The 20,137-nt window shown below is 44.0% G+C and overlaps 1 protein-coding gene across 19 annotated transcripts; it reads right to left on the bottom strand.

The window, feature by feature from the left end:
• Window positions 1–88: 88 nt before the first annotated feature.
• c2cd5 (C2 calcium dependent domain containing 5) lies at window positions 89–19,841 on the bottom strand. Of its 19 annotated transcripts, XM_084018228.1 has the most exons (33): window positions 19,559–19,841; window positions 18,908–19,016; window positions 18,700–18,786; window positions 18,431–18,602; window positions 18,240–18,335; window positions 17,755–17,910; window positions 17,418–17,646; window positions 15,423–15,583; window positions 13,968–14,186; window positions 13,429–13,517; window positions 12,962–12,997; window positions 11,462–11,570; window positions 10,257–10,310; window positions 8,320–8,434; window positions 8,075–8,173; window positions 7,832–7,943; window positions 7,616–7,695; window positions 7,343–7,529; window positions 7,099–7,263; window positions 6,496–6,540; window positions 5,853–5,993; window positions 5,705–5,768; window positions 5,509–5,570; window positions 5,211–5,309; window positions 5,011–5,100; window positions 4,809–4,887; window positions 4,567–4,659; window positions 4,394–4,462; window positions 4,006–4,038; window positions 3,612–3,683; window positions 2,197–2,390; window positions 1,948–2,094; window positions 89–1,748 (listed from the first exon to the last, which is right to left on the bottom strand). In XM_084018228.1, the coding sequence occupies exons 2-33, from the start codon at window positions 18,995–18,997 to the stop codon at window positions 1,623–1,625; spliced, it is 3,570 nt and encodes a 1,189-aa protein (XP_083874354.1). In that variant the 5' UTR covers window positions 18,998–19,016; window positions 19,559–19,841; the 3' UTR covers window positions 89–1,622. The 19 variants fall into 19 exon arrangements, with proteins under 19 accessions (XP_083874354.1, XP_083874355.1, XP_083874357.1 ...); XM_084018229.1 differs by lacking the exon at window positions 4,394–4,462 and having other exon boundaries at window positions 3,582–3,713; XM_084018231.1 differs by lacking the exon at window positions 4,394–4,462 and having other exon boundaries at window positions 3,612–3,713.
• Window positions 19,842–20,137: the final 296 nt, after the last annotated feature.

Below are 20,137 nucleotides of genomic sequence, written 5' to 3'. Positions count from 1 at the left end.
GTAACAATTTCTACTTTATTCCTGAAAGAGGGGGAAAAAAGAGCATGTTCACTCATGAAAAGATGATGATCAAACAGATGCCTCTTGGTTTGACTAAGTTTATTGTGCAAGGCGAGCATAAAGATTCATGGCAATGAAAAGTGGGTCTGCATGCTGCTAGTCAGTAAGCAAAACCATCAAAGTATGTACATTCAAGTTTTAGATACATATATATATGAAAATTATCACAAACTGCACACAAACATATGAGATAGTACCACATATTCTCTGAAACAATGAGTCAAAACATCAGGAATAAGTTCCACAAACAAAAAATAGCAGTTGTTTCATACATTTTATATTACAAAAATACAAAAAATCTGATTTTAGAGAACATTTACAATTCATTTTCAGGTGGCACCTACAACAAGAGATGCTTTTTTTCCAGCATATGACATGAATGTCGAAGCAATATTATAGATTATTATTCCTAATATGAGTGCCAAAGCAACAGTGATGAAGCTGGATAAAGGTATGTGAAACCTTACACTGACAGGGAGAATCATCAAGAGGAAATGATCCTAGGGCTAGGAATCAAGGAAGAGTTTATCTTCTGAGACATTCCTGGTGTTCAACCTCAAAGTGTCGCATTACACCCATCACTATTTCAAAAGGCATTCACATTATGCCTTTTCATTTTACCATTTCACAATGAAGCAATTAAAAAAATATTTTAAAGGTGTTCATTTATAAAATACTCACTGGAATAAATGGTAATGGCTGTTCAAAAAAACTCTTTCCCTACAAAAATGACATGCATATACCAGTAACCCTGGCATGTTTTTTAGTATTATTATTATTATTATAGATGACATCGTTATTTGACACTTTCTGAAGACATTTGATTATTTGTATGATACTACCTGTGAGCAATACTGTGACAGTAAGACTATCCATAAACAAATACAATCAATTAATACAAATCAATACAAAATCTAATTTAGACATTGAAATTGGACTCCAATTAACAAGTAGATAATTATAACAAAATGGCTTTACAGGGTTGTCTTGTTTTTTTTTTAATTCTACCTTCAAATTTTGAGGAAGAGCACAAGCTTTGCTGACATTTAAATACTTGCCTTGTTTGACACATTCATAATGCAGCCACTCTGAATGAAAATAATCTGAGTAAGAATTTGATTGTTTTTAAATCATCTGGTAGTATATAGACTGTGTCCCTTTTAGCATGGCCATTTACTGACTCCTGTGAGCTGTGGATGGACAAATTAGTCATAGCTGCCTCAAGCGTCACTTGTGCCCAAACACAAAAGGAATGGACAACATACTGTAGCTCTGGACAGATGTAACACAAAAGTCAGACGCAGAGGGGTCCTGTGGCTGTTTTTCAAACACCCAGATGACCCAATTCAGTATCTCCTGGACAAAAGTTCTCTTTAAACATAGACAACACAGAAACATCCTGCACTCTCATATTAATCCAGACTGCATATTGTTGAGTGTGTGTGAGGATTTCTTTTTTATTACCTGGGTCCAAACCTTTGGACCTTTTACAGAGTTTTAAGGCAGGCAGAAATGACTCATATTTGGACGGCTAGACTTGTGCGAGGCTCTGTGTTTCATTGTCATGTAGCCCCGTTTGTTCCACTAGCACAGGGGTGTCCGATACTCGTCGTTGAGGAAGTGGGCTCCTGGTCCGTTTCCCTGACACAGATGACGGCATCGCCACTCACATTAATGAGACACTGAGCCTTAAAGAGGAACACATGTTTTACGTCAGATAATTTCACTTATTCTTTGTTATGGGTATGTTACGAGGATTTCAAGTAATATAATATAGAATCACCTACTCAACCTTTAATAACTGTGAGGTCTGAGGAGGTAGCTCATTTTACTCTCATGTATAAATAGACTGTAACAAGCAAATGTTTCAATTGTGTATTTGAGTACCTGGTTCTTGTTTGGATTTTCCATCAACATGCACTCTTTCATGCTGTAGGACACCACTGCATTGCCACCCAGGGCTGCTACGTGGGCTCGAACCATCGCAAACACCTCTGCTATGAATGTATGGAGGAAGCCACTGACACCACCTTCCTGTAGAGGACAAACACACACATTTCATGTTTACAGGCACAGCTACACTCTGCACGAGATCACGGGGCCTGTGCATGCTGTCGTGTGTACTTGTAGTCGTACCTCCCGTAACGACGTGGTCTCTCTGATAAAAAACATGTTGATGATACCAAGGTATTTAATGATGCGCGTCCCGGGGAGGAAGGAGATCGGCGTCATCTTCACCACGGTGACTGAACTGCCCCCGAATGAGCGGGTGGACCTCAGCGAGCGGGAACGTCCCTCGGGCAGTGGACTGCAGCGCTCCAAAGATGAGACTGCGGGTTCAGAGGGAGCAGGTAGACGTCCAAAAGAGGGAGACGTGAAAAGAAAACAAGAGGAAGGAGAGAGGGGGGGAAAAAGACAAAAAGGGAATGGAGATACCAGAAAACACTCAAAAACATTGGAAAAATAAGAGCAGCTGTGAACTTTAAAGCAGAACGAAATGTGGATGTGGAATGTACGTGCAAAAATGCGACGCTCTTGGCGTTTCCACAGCAGGAGTCACACGTGTTACATTTTTTGCAAGTATGTCAGGTGTCTGTGTGCATTCCACACACGTGTGTCTAGACATGCAGTGGAGTGGATGTGTGGTGCCAGGACAAATCACTTTTAAATCGTGCGCTGCCATGCATATCATGCAGTTGAAGCAAACAGACAAGACAAGTTTAACAGTGTCTGCAGACAGACAGACAGACCTGGGCACAGCTGTGTATGTTTACAAGTGTGAATACAGTATTTGCAGTACAGTGAAGTACACGAGAGAATAATTACATCCGTTTGCATCTGTGAAAGAGGCTTGAGAAATGGAGACGGACAGAAACAGCTATGAGCTCAGCTGGGCACATGTACACGAGCCAGAGTGTGAAAGATGCTCCAACGTCTTACTGCAAATTTACCTGATGTGGCTTACATCCATCAAACCAGGAACCTCCAGAGCCATACATTAGATTGTAGTTCACTTACTGTGCACAGGACTGAAAATCATACCAGATGATCTTGCAGAAAAGCATTGCCACCCCCCCGCCCTTGATCTCTACCACATTTTATTGGTTCAAATCTGTATGTGTACAGTATATATCCTCCAATCATGTGATGCCTTCATTCAAGTACATTCACTGATGCAAATGCAGAGAAAAATCAGAAGGAAATCTTCCAGTAACTGTCATCAGATTGCTGCAAACCCATCCAACCCTTACAGCGCTAGAAAAGGACAAGCACGCTGAATGTAAAAAAAAAATTACTTCCTATTAATTTCAAAGCCAAGCTGCTGATTGTGGATCCCTCTGAGGGGCGGGGCTTCAGCGTTCACACTCTAGCTAGAAAGCTGGTGCTTGATTTACGATGCTCCGCCCCCCAGCGGCATGCATGGAGGGGTGTGTGCGTGTATGCGAGCACATGTATGTGTGTATGTGTGTGTGTGTGTGATTGCTTGTCAAACTGTGTTCTGTATTTGTGGGTATGATCACCAGAGTGTGCTAGAGACTGTGTCCTCCTACTTGTCTTAACTGATCCTCGTCTTATGGTGTGAGCTTTCAGCCTAAGCAGCTCTAGCCAGGTGCTGCATCTGTCTGCAAAGGAACCGTAATCAACGGAGGTAGCTGGAGAAAACACACACACACACACAAGCACACACACAAACACACACACACACACACACACACAGGCCCACGCCCGAACATACACAAACGCAACAACAACGACAACAAGAGAGAAAAGAAAAATAAAAAAAAATAAAAACAGGACACAAAAAATGAACAGAAAAGAACAAAAGTGGATGAGGTTTGGGAGTGTTGCAGAATAACTGTCCAAGACAAAAGGATGGAAAGTCAAAACAGGGCAGTGTAGTAGTTTTGGTCGCAGGGAGAGATGGTTGTGGGGAAAGGGGCTCACCTCTGGATGAGACGTTGGTACTCTCTGGGACACCTGTCACACACACACACACACACAGACATCAAATTCTACCTTTACACTTAGCTGGGAGCGAAAAAGGGTTCAGGATCAATCCCTTGCCTTTGCCACAAGGCTTACAGAGCATCCGTTACTTAGCTTTCACCTCCAAATCGAAATATTTTGTAAATCAATATGCACCATCTATAGTCAGGACTTGCTATAGATGGAGCTAATTCCTTTGTCTTGTTACGGTGTTCATTTCATGGGAACAAAAAGGAAGCCATGCTGTCGTAGGAGCATGACATCTCGTCTAGACAACGTCACAGGGTCATCTAGGTTCACATCAAAGTAGAACACACTGGCCTACGACACGCCACTGTTTATTTACCTGGTGAACGAACCATAACCAGCTGATTTTGGCAGAGTTTTGCAGCTGGGGTGAGTAAAGAGACTGTACCTAAAGTTGTTAGTGGAGGAAATGGGCAATGCCTGTTAGTGAAGCAGAGCAGAGGACGAGGTCAGGGAGGGAGCAATTAAAAAAAAACATTGGCTCATGGCTACCTGAGGTTTTGGCTGTTGGCTGAGTGCTGGCAGACGATGAGTCGCCACATAACTCCATGGGGAACTGCAGCTGCTCTTCTGTCTCACTGCCTCCTAAAAAGAAGCACATATAATCACTCTGGTGCTTTCGCCTGATTCCTATGTGTTACACTATTTAGAGTAGGATAGTTCTGTTTTCTCCTCTTTTGGATGAGTGGAAAACTTCCCCAAAACCATACATTATCCCCTTTGACCAGACAAACCTTTGGTGGTGGGCTTGTCTGCTGCCTTCTCCAGAGTCTGGTCTTTGTCAAATGTCATGGCAACCGCTGTCACTGCAACCTGGGGGGGGCAGACAGGCAGGCAGACAGACAGGCAGACAGACAGTAGGTATAAGAACATTTAAATATAACTTATCAATCCGGTTCCGTTTGCACAAATCAGAGACGGCTTGAAACATCTTACCTGTATGAGTTCTTCTTCTGGCACTGCTACAGTGAAGTTGAGCTGACACAAACAGCAGGGGATCATGGAGCGCAACTTGAAGTAAAAACTCTGAAACAAACACAATGACGTTGAAACCGTGTATAACATGCCTAATACAAAAGGTTAAGCATGGCACCACACATGGCATAGTTACAAGCTGATCAATAACGGCTTCATACCTTCAGCAGATTCTCACATAGGTCAGTGAAGATCTTGTTCAAGCCTTGGTTAGTGAGATTGGCGTTACTCAACCTGAAGACCCTCACCGATGAAAACATCTGCAAGTCAGCAACAGAAACAAACAAAAAGACAAAAATTAATTCACATAATTAACTAATTTGCAGGACAACCTCTGCTGGTTGACAAAATACCAAATTTGCACAGTGGCACAATGTATATGCAGGGGAAAATGAATGGTGTTTGAGGAAGATTTGTTGTAATCTGTGAAGGCAGTGACACAATATTATGAAGAGTAACCTGAACTCCTGAAGTCCAGTTGTAAACCCCAGGCATGATCTCAGTGTTGCAGCTGTAGAAACCTGAAGACAGAAAAGTGAAAATGGCAACACAGACGATGAAGTAATGACATAATGACATTTGTTTGCGCTGACTGTGCATGTGCAGTGCATAATGATGCGGTGTAACTGCTGTGGAGTGAGGAGATAGAGCATACCTGCAGGGGTAGGAGCATCAGTGAGGAGGGAGTGGATGTCCTCCACAGCATCCGTGTCATCAATCTGTGGGAACGACTGCAAATGGTTACGCTTGTTCATGGAAATAGTTGCATATAAAACGTATTTATTATTCTAATCGATACACACCTCCAGGACAAAGGCGTCCTTCTTGCCATGGGAGAGATCCAGTTCTGACAGTTCATCTGAGCTTTCTGAGTGAGAGCGGAAAAGCCTGGATCGTTGCCTGGGTTCAGGGATCGGAGAACCCACCCCTTCCTCCGTCATCTCCTGCAAGCAAAGGGACACAAAACCCGAGCAGACGGGATGTCAATGTGAACGCCAGAACTCCAGAGCAACGTCGTCTCACATGTGCCCAGACTGTACAGCTATTAGAAAGTCTATGTTAATAACACACCACATGCTCACACTCACTCAAGTACCCAAATGAGCTTTTTATTCACACACACACACAAACACACACACGGCTGATGTTAATTTGAATATGGTTCTGGGAGAGTAAGGAGTGGCTCACACACACATAAAAACATACACAAGTGAGTGTGTGAATGGGCAGAGAAGATGGTCAAAATCCATTAACACAGATAAAAATGAGTTTACAGTGGGTTGCCCTTGACAGGTGACTCCGGAGTGGGTTACACATCTACCTGCTCCCAAACGTCCCCAGTTAAGAGCAGTTACAGTTATAGTAAAAGTGGTGTAGCAATTAATATCGTGAAATATTTGTCATGCTTTGCTGTGTCACACAGCTAAAAGTTGCTGTGCTCAGTACCATGTTTATGCCGCAGAACACCTCAGGGTCCAGGGCAAATAATTTCTTTAACGGCCAGAGGGAGACAAGAGGAGTAAGTTTATCACGATTCACAAAGAACAGACTGTAGAAAATGTAGGATTACGGACATGACTTTAAGACTAAAAAGAAGAGAGAATTATATCCAAAATAATGGAATCGGTTAAGCACGGAATGTATCTGTGTACGTTTTTTTTATATAAAGTTGATATAACACTGTATATGACAAGTACATGTATTTAAAGGCCATAAACTGTAGATATTATAAGCCCTAAAACATTTGCACATAACATTGACCTACGATACAGGTAAATTCAGTGTATCAGGGTAAATGTTATGTAAGCATTTTGATTGAAACAGGTTCCCAAATGTCTCTGTTTACAGTATTTACTTTCATGTAAAAGGGCTTCCACATCGACCATGTTGTGGGCTGTGGGCCCACATGACACCCTGGCTACTGTAGTGTTGAATGAAACCTACTTAACAGTGATAATCTGGCATACGAGGTGAACATTTGCAGGCTTAATCACAAAGCTCCTCTTCCATAGATTTATTTACCGGCCATGCATGTGTCGTGTGTCTCACCGGAGGGTTAATTTGATAGAGCTCTTTGTTCTTGGCTATGGTGTCATTGATCCTTTTCTGGATGGTGAGGATGTGGTGCTCATTGCTCAGGTCACCAGGAGTCTTCCCTGCAATCTGGATGCCCCCTGGTGCCGGCAGGGCCGTCAGGTACACTCCTGTAGCAGACTGAACGCACACATTTTAACGGGGTTGCAGCAATCACACGTACGGCTGATTAAGCTGTTAACCTAAAACGTCAACCTACAGCGAGACCCAGCAGCATGTTCTCCCCGACACTGATCTGGATGTGCAAGCCAAACAGAGCGTTCATGCTCCGCAGCTTCAGCTTGTTCATCAGCTGAGTGTGCAGCTCGTACTCCATGAAAGGCAGCAGGTTGGAGATGGCCGTCGCATTCACTTCACCCTGAGCCTTCTTTTTTAGACGACACAGTCTAGAAGACAATAAGCACCGGCATTAACTAACTTTGGTCAATGTGTTCCATGTGAGGCTCCTCTATTTAACTGTGTGGTGTTTCACCTGGCCTGGATGAGGCAGCCCTTCCCCGTTACAGCTGCTTCTGGTGGCAGGTCGATTGTTGTGAACAGCACATCAGGAACCTTGAAAAAACATAATTATCATATTTACTTTATACTGTTTTTTCCCCCACCAAATTGCATTCATGCACGGGACAAGTAAAGATATGTGTTACATGTAAGAGTCTGATTGAGGCAAACAAGAAAACATATTTGAGACCTTTTGTCGCCTGCAGTGGTAACAGTAGGTGAGCTGGGCAGGAAAGGGCATGTTGAGCTCATCATAAGGGATGTGGCAGAAGCCGCAGCTCGGGGGAGATGGCTCCTCAAACCTGGCGAACAAAACACACTAACAGTCACACTAACACACTAACAAACTAACAGCCTGCGTAGCTCAGCTGACATAGACTGTACACATACAAGGATTTACAATCATTAAGCTCAGTATCTGAATCATAACTACCTGTGTTCGGTGATTCCGATGTCTAAGCAGCCTTCGCGCATATAGCGAGGATTCAGGATGGCTGCTGTGCCCGACGCCGACAGGATACACACCTCCTCACTGTGTTAAAGGACGGTGCAAAGATCAAGACAGGAAGAAAGGCAGGAGGGCTGGTTTATAACATGAACATCGACCACAGGCTAATAAAAGGATGAATGTGTAATCATTTTTCATGTGTGTTACTATGTACTACTACTTCTACATACCAGATGCTAGTGCTCTCGCTGTACCCCACAACAGCATGGCAACCAAGGGCTTTGGCATGAGATTTGATCTCCTGGCGAATCTCCTCCCACCAGGCGTCACGAGTCTCCGGCTCATCTGCAAAACACAAAATCTGGAATCAGACCAATTTCACACAAAAAAAAAAATCTGATTGACTGAATAAACTATCAAAATCTCACTGAAGACTGACATCTAAGAAAGTTATGAGTTAACGCTAGACCAAGCAAACTTGTCAACATAGTTGAATAGCTTTAATACATTTTTAGAAAGACTACCTGACAAATGCAAACACTCTGAATGAGAAATCTGACTTTCTGTCTTTATCTAAACTAATGACATTACGTTGATTTGACAGAAAATAAACAGACATCAAACAGTACACTTTGTATTCTACCAATTATCAATTTGTGAAACGATGTGACAATGAAGAAATGGAGAGTTTGAGAATGATGATGAAGGCAAAGTCAAAGGTTAGGTTAATTGTGTGTGTGTGTCCTCACTGGCATTTCTTAAATGAACATTATCTAAAAAGGTATTGTCTCGCTGTTCTATGTCTCCTTTCAGTCAGGCACACTAACAGAAAGGACACAGGAAAGAGCCATTAGGGGTTATGTTTTGGCTGTGGTGGTCTCTGACGATGGAAAGAAAATCTTGCTGGCTGGTCAAAGACAAATTAAATTAAAGACCCTGTGCCTAATGTGTTTAGAGTGTTTCCTACCCTGGTGAAACGGATTTTAAATTCAAAGGGATTGAGCCTTCATCATATTTAGGCTAAACCATGGGTGTGTTTCAATAGTCTCATGAGGCTTTACTCCAATGCCACTTCTGTTTTTATTAACATTGTCCATGAGAACATGAGAACCTAATCATTGCCAGTTGTGAGTTTAATCTGACTCATTTCTGGATTACTGAAAAAAACAAAACATGAACGAAGCTACATTAGAGTATTGAGCCGCACCCCATGACTCCCTGAGAGGGTCACATGCTGACCGAGCCCCCCAAAAAGGAGAGAGGGGAAACTAAAAAACTCTGGGTGAGCCAGGGGAGAGGAATGAATGGGAGATCAACTGAAGAGATGAAGAAGAATGACTGATGGCCAGGCATCAGGCCCACCAGGTGGGTTCCTTTAAACCAGAAGCAGCATGTCACATGTCACACAGGCACAGGCTCACCAACGTGCACGCTCATGACTATGTGCACGCTCATGGGCAGAGAAGGGCCATATTCATTCACCAGAGTCCATCAAATCTACTACATGTTTTAATACTGAGTGATGTCATACTACCTCCATTTCCCGAGCTCACATCTTTCCTTCCATCCCCGTCATACACCCCAAATCCCAAATCATTATCCTCAACTTCCACCATTTAAATCAACCTGCCTTGCATGCATCCATCCATCCCTCCGTCTCTCTCTCTCTCTCTCTCTCTCTCTCTCCAGCTCTCAGTATGAATACGGCCCGGTGAGTTAGGGATGCACATGCCCGGTCAGTGGCTCTCAAGAGTAAACCTCCTAAACCTCCTCCGGTCTAGACAGGTTTGACGACGCTGCTCATTCAGGAAGCGTTAGAACAGCGTTGGGACAACATTAGGGAAGAGCTACTGCTCTTCTGTGCAGCAGGATGAGCTGGGTATGGGGGGGGGGGCCAGGCCAGGCTGGATGGGGTGGGGTGGGGACACAGCGCATGCTCAACTCAGCTCAGCACAGACACTCACACAGATTAGAGGGAGGATAATGGCAGCTCACTGAATTCATCAGTTTTCAGCGATATACTATACAGCTAACTTGTACGTGGATGTTGGCACTCTGCATTAGCTAAATGTCTGTGTTGGGCGGTTGCATGCTAAGAGGGCAGACGTTTAACTTCACTGAGCTGCCATCACTCCTGTGGGTGAGAGCAGTAAAAGGGGGGAAATACCTGCAGTGACACTATTCCAGTCTAGCAGTTTGTATGAGCGCGTGTTACCCAAGGCTTGGCCAGAACACACCGTTAGTACAGAAAAGAGAGAAAAAGAAAAAGAGAGAAAGAGAGAAAAGAGAAAGTCTAACAAACAAGCACAGCACAACAGCAGCACCCGACAATCACTATGCAAAGACAAACATCACCCAACACTCACTATGCAAAGACAGACAGCACTTTAAGTCACTACGCAAAGACAAACTATATTCAGGCCTACTAACACAATCTTGAAAGAAGAAGACTGAGGGGGGGGGAGAGGAGAATGGAGAGTAAAAGCTACAGGTCTAGCCAACATTTTAAAAAGAGTCTTGGAGAAGATAGACTATATATACCGGTATATATAATTTAAAAAGTTGCATGCAGCAGCAGTCTAACGCCAGGTTCAAACAAGACGCAGAAGCGCCGCGCTGTCAGTTGTCACACGAGCCTGGCTGATCACACCAGAAGCGCATTTCTCTGCATCTTATCGTCGTCGATATAGATCTCATTTAAAAAGTCTAGGAAATACAACAAAGGATTTCAACACAGAGATAAGAAGCCTGCTTGAAAACTCAAGGGCATATATATAAAACACCACAGTGCCAACTGCAGCCAATAACACCAGACAACAGAAGCAGCAGGCAACAGATTGGAGCCATGCACGACTATTGCACCTCACCACTTGGGGGCAGCACACAATTACACAGTGAGAGCACGCACACAGCACACACACTGCGCGCACACACACACACACACTTGATCTGCACATGATGATACAGAACACAAAGTCAGCCAGTCAAACCACGAGGTGAAAGTTGCCCCTATCTATATGAAACTTTTTGACACATCTGATGATGATAGCCTAAGCTAATTCCCATCCAAATGCTACAAAGCTGCAGCCTATAAGTGAGACCGGGAACAGCTTTCACCTGCTTTTGGACTTGTACGTAACTTAGAATAAAAGCCTCGACATAATGTCTCCAAACAGTCAGACAGATTGGGACTAGGACCATACACGGGAAACCCGTTTAACACAAGAGGATAATGGGCAGCATTAACTAACAGCCAGTTGCAACAAGACTGGACACTCACACGATACCGTAGGTCACTGGAGGAGCTCACGCGTATCGTTTCACAGGACAGTGGACATTGGGACATTGTGCGTTTGAGTGTGCTGCACTCACCAGGGTTGTGTATACGGTCCAGCAGTTTGACGGAGCGAGCACTGACCACTCCACCGACATGAACCAGAAAACTGGGTGGGAAAGACGCCAAGGTGAAGAAGGGGAACTCCTGCAAATACAAAACAGCCGGGTCACTCACAGTAAGGGAAACACATTTGGACTTTTTCAATGCATTTTTGCTTATCATATTTAGTGAGTGCTCCATGAATTTAACATTTTATCAAATATTATGGTATTTTCTACAACATCTGTGTCTTTCTGTTGACTGTTTCTAATGTTCCATGTTCTGTTTTGGCTAGATGGAGTAAAACATGTAAAAATAGAGACATAAAAGCACTTTGTTGTAGTAAAATTAAATGTTTTTTTAAATTTCGTTGTCTCTCTAGACTTATTGTAAAAATGTGTTGATTAAAGAGAGCGGATTTTCAATGCAGTGGATCTTTAACTGATGTCTGTAGACTTGGGTGATAACACTGCTACTGTTACACTCTGAAAAGTGCCAACATGCAGCAAGGATCGAGTGTGATGATGCCGCCCCCCCTCCCCCATGCAATGTTCACCCCAGACGAGACCCCACTCGCTTCATTCCAGCGTATACTTGTAGACACAACTCGAGAGCATTTCAAATAGATCTGGAAGCGATTCAGAAATTGTATATTCAATTAAGCGATTAATTAATGAAATCCTTACAAATCTATATAAATGCTTTAATTAGGTTTGTAGTTGAAAACACACACACACACAATCAGGACTCTGATTTAACATGCTTTTATGTCCACTAGCGTGACTGCTAGGCCTCTGCTTCCAGGCAAATAATGTGAATGCAAATCCATGCAATCACAAGAGTAGTTGAACATACTAGGAATGCCTGTTAGCATCATGGTATTCATTATTGGTGGAAGCGACGACCATCTTCTGAGGGACCTTGTGATTTCCAACCATGCAGGGATATATGAGGAATGGCTTTTGTGGGGGAAAAAAACAATTGGGTGGGACTACCCATACGTTTCTTTCTAGTTCAGTACTCCAGCAGGGAAGATAAGCCACTAATTTGACTGACATCACCTCCCACTCGGAGCAAGAATGAGGTGATACGGTGCACATGCTCATTCCTGTTGTTGACACAGGAAACCAAATCAGATCAGGAAAGGACGTCAGAAAGGGAGGGAGGTATTTGACATAAGTATCCAGAGGGCGCACACACGCAGTCACACACCCTTTCAAACATGAAAGGAACACAACTACTAGCAACCAGCCCTCCGCAAAACATGTCTGTGAATCTTTCAGTGTGGCGGCGGCCAAGCAAACACACAGGTGGGGTCACACAAGGACCCACTGCCATGTTGCTCAGCCCAGCCTGCTCCTCTGAGATCTACACACAGCAAAGGAGGGATGGGTTAGGAGTTGATTGAGATATGGTGGTGACCATCGGCTGGTCAGGGTGTTTGGGGGGGAAGGTGGAGAGAGAGCGAGAGAGAGAGTCACACTGATGGGACATACCCTGGCGTTTAACATTAACCCAGAGGAGGACGCTCCCTGAATAGCACAAATGATCAAGAGGACAGAGAAAGGGAACATTACTTGTTCATAACACCCGCTCCCCGTTAAACATTTAGGTGTAAATTAGTGATCTTTCACAAACAACGAAGCTGTGTGAAAAGTACCATGCAACACACAGTCCTAGTGTCCTATGTGGAGACATCTGAGGTGGATAGGCAATGCAAACTGGATGTCAAAGTAGTAACCGTCAAAAAATGCCATGCCTAGGTCGCAGCCTTGATTTGTGTTGCAGCTAGTTAGTCAATCGAGGCCCCACCTTAAACAATACACAATGTCTGCGCATATGAAATTCAGTGAAACTGGAAACCGTTTTTTTTACAGCGGCGTCTCAAATGTCTGCATATAGACTGAGTGAGTCAGTCAATACATGTATGAGCAATGCATATGTGAGCGTTGAGTCATCGTACCCTCTGCTCTAGAGCCGTCTGCGTCTGCTGCCTGAGCAGGGTCTTCAGAGGCCCTGCCTCCTTCCCGGCACTGCCCCCACTGCCCATTCCTGATCACAGAGGAGAGTCAAGCTTCAGTTTCAGCACTTTCAAAACACAGGTCAATGGACTAAAGAGACAGTAAAAAGTATATTATTACATTGTAGTATAAAAAATTATTATGACACACCAAGTGAAAGCAACCGCTGGAGTTGAGAACAGTCAATAAACCTGCTCTATCCTCAAGTTAAGACTAGTCTACTCATGGCATTTTTCCTATTCAGGCATAAATACTGGACCTGGCAGTCTGACATCTAACCACATGCTGGGGTAGGACAATCCTTAGTAGGGCTCCGAACTATCACTGTCAGTCATGTTGTTTCACAACAAGCTCCATGCACGCTGAGTTATTTGTTTGTGGATAACTCCAGTCAGGTCAGAGCAGTCCTCCTACAAGAGGCACCAACACTACACTGTTGTAAGGTTGTGTTACTTGATGACACACAGTGGTCCTACTATACCGGAGGCTGCCAGCAGCAGGTCCTCGGTGAAGGACACGCTCTTTCTCAGCAAGACAGTGTCTGAGTGGATGGTGGAGGAAGGGGGTGGGGTGGAGGCTCTGGGGACAGAGCTGTGACCACAGCCCACTGAGCCAGTACCAGGAAGGGACAGAGTGTCTGTAGAGAGGGTGGGGGAGCTGGGGCAGAGGAAGATCCCAGGCCTGCGTCTCACTGGCTCCACTATCCAGCAGAAAAACAGATGGAAGCGTGGAAGTGGAAGTGTACAGAAAAAACACAAATATATAGAGAGGATGGAGAGGCACAGCGATAAGGAGAGTGGTCAGAAGCACAACAGATATGGAGGGGGAGAAGGATGTGGTGGGGAGAAAGTAGACAGTAGGGTAGAGAGAGAATAGCCTGATAATTGGATTGAGGCCATTTTGTTTCACTTCATTTATTGAGCATGACACTTTGTTCATGCTACTCATTTTCTTGTTGATGTTGGTGTTTTGTTTCTAATCATGTCTAATCGCTCTGTAGCGAGTGACATAGCCATCCATCCTGTTTTTCAGGACAAAAGGAAGACGTTTAAGAGTTGTTGCTTTGCTTGAATCGCTCCCATGGATTCGGCTTGCAAGCTATGCAAAAAGATAACAGCTACAAAGATTCTGATTGGTCAACTGTTTCTCCAAGTGGGAATATATCATTAGTGGGCCCACCTCAGACCTTTGACTTGCAGAACAAATAGAGATGTGGGAGGCAATTCAGAGGTGTGGAACCAAGCTACAGAAAGGGTGTATGCAAAGGATAAGGACAGACAAGTTTACACAAATGAGTGAGAGAAGGTAAAGGAGAAGAAACAGGGGCAAGAAAAGTAAAGGACGAGGCAAAGAAAAGTAGTGGAGTGGAAACCAGGAGGAGTGAAGTCAGCTTGGGTGCTGCTCCCCTCCTGAGGGGTCACAGGAGCAGCTCTGGTGAGAAGGTTCTTAAGGTTATATAGTATTTATAGCTGATCGGCATTAAAATGTGCTCGAGTTGTCCTTGGGCAGAGTTGTCCTCAATTATTAACCATAATGGCTGCTAATGAAGAAGTGACCTTAGATTAGCAACAGCCCCTCATGAGACACAGTGCTTCTTTTAAAGACCACAACAACGAGGGGAGGGGGGGGGGGGGGGGGGGGGGGGGTCTGGTGTGTCAGACAATACTGTAGCACGTTCTATACAAACTTGAATATCTTTTAAATAGTGTGGAAAAAATAAGACACACCAGGCCACTGGGGACAAGGAGAGAAGATGGGACACAGCTAAATAAATATTTACAACACAATTTACAATAAAATAATGTTAGGCTCAACCACAAAAAGATGTGAAAATAAATAAATAAACGTAAATTCAAAAACCACCACCAGAGTAGCACCACAATGAGGTGAGGGAGAGATGAGAATGGGGGAGGGGGAGGGGGCCAAGTGTTCTTACCCGTCTTGGGCGTCAAACTGAGGTCTGTGTCTGATGATGAGGACTGGCGGCTGCATGGCTTGGAGGGAGAGAAGGGGGGAGGAGAGGAGGAGGTAGTGGGAAGGGCTCTGAAAGGGGTTGGCGGGCCGGAGGACGAGGTCAGGTCCTCACCAAATACCGGCCTGCCAGGAGAACATGACACACACACACACCCACGTCAGTCACCACCTCACCCTTTGAGAGTGTGTGTGTGTGTGTGTTGGCGTGTATGTTTATATATGGGATGCCATTAAATGGGAAGGTATCTGTTTTAATGTGTGATTTGTTTTGGGTGAGGTGTGTTTGAGGTGCTACGGATGGCTGGAAAACAAAAAAAAAGCAAGCATGGAAAGCAAAAATGTTATATTAACGCAAATTAAATGCACACACACACACATTAAAACGAAAGAAAGCAACATGAAGAACACAAAAGAGGTCAAATTCAACAGAAGATGAGGAGCTGAAGCATGTGTCCCAGTAGAGTGAAGCTTAGGTCAGGTGACTGCCGAGAGAGCACAGGCCCTTTGCTTGGAACCTGAGTGCCCACCCTCTATCATTGTAAAAATGATAGAGATATGAGGCTATATGGGAGTATTAAAGTTTGGTCTTTCTCTGAGAAAACGTATGTGGGTCTGCCTTCCTTCCTTTTTCTTGATGCCTGAGTCGACACTATTGCTGTATTGTTCCTCTGTGACTGTCAACCTACTAGACTCCAGCAAAAATATATTCACTGTTCTCCTTCAATATAAACATCACTGTCCACTTCTCTCTGCAATTCACTTTCGCTTGTATCTATTTCCTTTCCTGCCTCTGCATACCAGTGAAGATGAGTGTGGGAACAGAGACAGAGAAGTTCTGGGACAGTCTCTGGGAGCTGCAGGCCGAATGCACTGGGCTGTTGTGGGTGGAGCGGCATCCATGGGCAAGGGGAGACCTGGGCCAATCAGCACGCAGAGGGAGGAAGACAGAGGACCAATTTGGACACAAGCAGTGAGAAACGTCCCAATCCAAATGTAGCCAGAGAGCCAGAGAGGGAGAAAGAGACGCACACACAACAACAACCAACACCACAACATTGTAAGAGTGTTAAAGGAAAAATGTGTTTTTACTCCCTCTCTATGCCCCTGTTCTTCAATTTCAATCTATGTGAAAGCAGCAGGAAATTCATGCATAGCTCTCAGCTAAAACTCTCAGCATCATACAAACATGCACAACAGGGATGCAAACACTACAGGAAAATGTGGCAAAGTTCCAAACAGGCACAGGGACAAGCTAACCCGTTGAAACCTGATTAAGTCCCCATTACAGCTGAAACAACAACTATCAAATAAAGACGGTAGGTAGAACTATTGCAAAATCACCAAAAAGGTGTTCACATCCCTGATATACATAAACTCACGCTCTGATATACGCAAATACACTCTATAAATGCAAAAAAAAAAAAAAAAAAAGATGCACAAATGCACTCAACTGTAGTTATTCTAACAGTAATTGGATGGAATCACAAGCTAACCACTCAATAGCCAGGGTGAGGAGGACAACAGTACAAAGTGAAGGAGCACAATGTTAGAGGTTTAGCGGAACACGTGTGCTAGATACTCACTAAAAGACGCAGCACTAGAACATGCAGAGGCAGAGCAGAAAGCCATGCAAGACCGGTCTAAAAGAGCAGACAAGGCAGGAGGGGGTTTGAGGATGGCTGTGTGTGTACGGTGCATGTGTGTGTCTCAGGATATGTTGTGTGCGGTTAGTTTCATGATGCAATAGACGTGACACAATAGACAAACAGAGATTCTGAGACACACACACAGGAGTTACTAGACTACCACAGTTAGCATTCAGTATATTCCATCCACACGCTCTCCCTCTCATGCACACATCCATCTTATTTCCCCCATTCTCTCAAACTCAATTTGCAGTGAAACTTGCACATAAAAAGAAGCAGGGTCCATGCTTGTGTTGTTGGTTCACACTTACTCCTTTCCATCCTTAGAAGGGGAATTGCAGGCATTGGAAGCGGGGGCTGTGTTCGGGTGACTATGTGTGTTGGCGTTTCCAGTGCTCAGTTTGTCCAGTGTGCAGGCAGTACCAATGGCCCGGACCACCAGGCCTGACTCTCCCTCCAGGTCGAAGCACTGCAAGTAGCCCACCACTGCATTCCCACCCATCTCCAGTACCTTAAGCCCTATTTTCCTCTGCAGCTCTCCTAAATGGGGTGTAAACACACAGCGACTGTTAAAAGAGAGCACAGCACGGACCAAATTCCCCTTCCTCCGCACCAACAGAAAAAAATGATCACTGGGAATTTTCTCACCAGACATAAGAGAGATGAGCCTCTGGCGGGCCTCATTGGAGGCCCGAGGAGTTCTTATTCGGTCGATCCACTGGTACTCTGGATCTTCATTCACCACAAGTTCCTCCACAAACCCATGCACCATCGCTGCCCTGTAGCACCGTGGAATGGATGTAGCTACACATACACAATTAGACAAACACCAGATAGAGGGAAAATATCTTAGATCCAATGGGAAAAGTTCCTTCTAAACTTCTCTTCAGCTGTTCTTCCACTTTTAGCACATATTCTTAGGTGACAATTTCTTGTTTACAGATAAACTATAACCACTTGCAGCTTGTAACTCTGTTGATGTTAGAAATTACACATTTTCTGCACACATTATACGACTGAATAAACTACTACTACCCTATATACTTTTAAGATTATTCACACAAATTGTGTCTTATGATGCATTTTAAAACAGTAAACAAACAATTGTGAACCAAAAGTCAAGTCAGACATACTGCAGAAGAACTTCACTCCGCAGGAGGACTGTCTGAAGCGGTTTAAATCATTGAAAAGCTCCACTTTGACGAGGACATTAATCTCCCCTCGGATACCTGGTAACAAATAATAAAAATACATTATAATAAGGATTAAGGACATTAGGCGAAAACTGTGCCATTATCATTGTCAGGTACGTTTATTCTTGTACCATGAATTGTATCATAGATGGGAAACCAGCCAGAGATGACAGGGGCAGCCTCACTGCAAAGCAGTGGGTCAATGTCAATGTACACTTTCCCTATGGCATCATTAGCACTGTACGTGTCGTGATCCAACACTGTGAGCTGCAATGGTTCATCCTGCAAGTCCTCATCATCAACCTACACAGCAAAGGGAGAAGGAAACGGGAGCAGCTTTAATATTGTTAGAGGTTAATCACTGCCGGTCGTGTTAAAAGAGAAGCTTACAGGCTTTTACCTCAAATTTGAACCATTCTGAGTTCCATAGTGGATTGAGGGATTTGGGACAGACATCAGTTTTGAAAGTTGTGTTTCCAAACTTAACCTGGGAAATAAAAGGCACAAGAAACATCTTTTGAATGCAAACATACCGAAATCCAAAAGTTGTTATTGGTGTGGATGGTTTTATTAAAAGAAACAAGTCTAGCTCTTCAAGCTTCACTCACCTCTACAAAAGCATCAGTAAGGTCACTGGCTCTGTCCATTACAGGCAAGTGGCGCCCGGCCACAATTTTGGCCTTCAGTTTCCCAGGCATGGTTCGCTTTTAACTTGATCTGTGAACAAATAATACCAATAAAGATAACATATGTATCAACTGACACCTGTAATCAATACATACCAATAAAGATCATATATGTATCAACTGACACCTGTAATCATCTGCAGGATTCAACGCTGCTGTCTCTTACAACAGTGAAGCCTGAAGGGTCGCACACTTAACTACATGGGCATATGTTGTTGACAGATAGCCCCTTCCCTTGTTTTACTTAGCTAGCTTATAAGCTAGCCTCTAGCCAAACAAGAGTTTAACGCGTCGGGCGTAACTATAAATAGCTTATCGACATGGTTTAAAGGTGAACCAGTGACCGTTTGTAAACACGACAGCAACTGTCAGTTAGCTAGCTGACGCACGATGATGCTAGCAAAGCGACGGCTAGCAAGAAAACCCATTAACGCTAGGTCAACTGCATTGCAGTCAATCTGCTTAGCTCTTACCTGATCGGCCATGTTTTTACAATCACACTGCAAAATCCAACGCCTATATAACAACAATATAATATTGTTTTACTCCAGGTGCAAACGGGGCCATCCTTACCAGTGCTAGAATATCAACAAACGGCTGTCAAAGCGGCAGCGGGCTCGTTTCTCGGACATTTCTGTTGACAGCACGCCGCTCGTCTGACCTCCATGTATCTCCCATAACACGAGACGCTAGTAGCCACTACACCAGGCGGGAGAGTCTCGTTCGAGTTACAAATATGAATCAACTAATGTTACGGCTAAATAGATACGGCTGCGTAGTCCGCGACCGACTTAACACGTATCCCTGGTTAGCGCCAAGAGCTAACGGCTAGCTTGATAAGGATACAGCTCATGATGAATGAGTTTTCACGGGTTACTGTGTGCTACGTTCACGTTACCTCGGAAACCCGTACTTCCACTTGAAACGCTACACTTCTGGTTAGAAAAAAAACCGAAACAAAATAGCAAAATTAACAACTATTCTCACTGAAAACATAACAACGTATACATATCAATATAATAAGCACTAATAGTAGAGTTTGGCCTGTTTCGCTGTATTTTACGTTGCAACATAATCACAAAAGTACAGTATTCCGAAATTACCCAAGGAGAGCATTAGGGTCTGTCTTGGGCATGTGCAATATACTCACTT

This window comes from Eutrigla gurnardus (assembly GCF_963514095.1).
Source record: "Eutrigla gurnardus genome assembly, chromosome: 9".
NCBI lineage: Eukaryota > Metazoa > Chordata > Actinopteri > Perciformes > Triglidae > Eutrigla > Eutrigla gurnardus.
The sequence above is the reverse complement of the archived record's forward strand: the minus strand, read 5'-3'. Positions and strand labels throughout refer to the sequence as shown.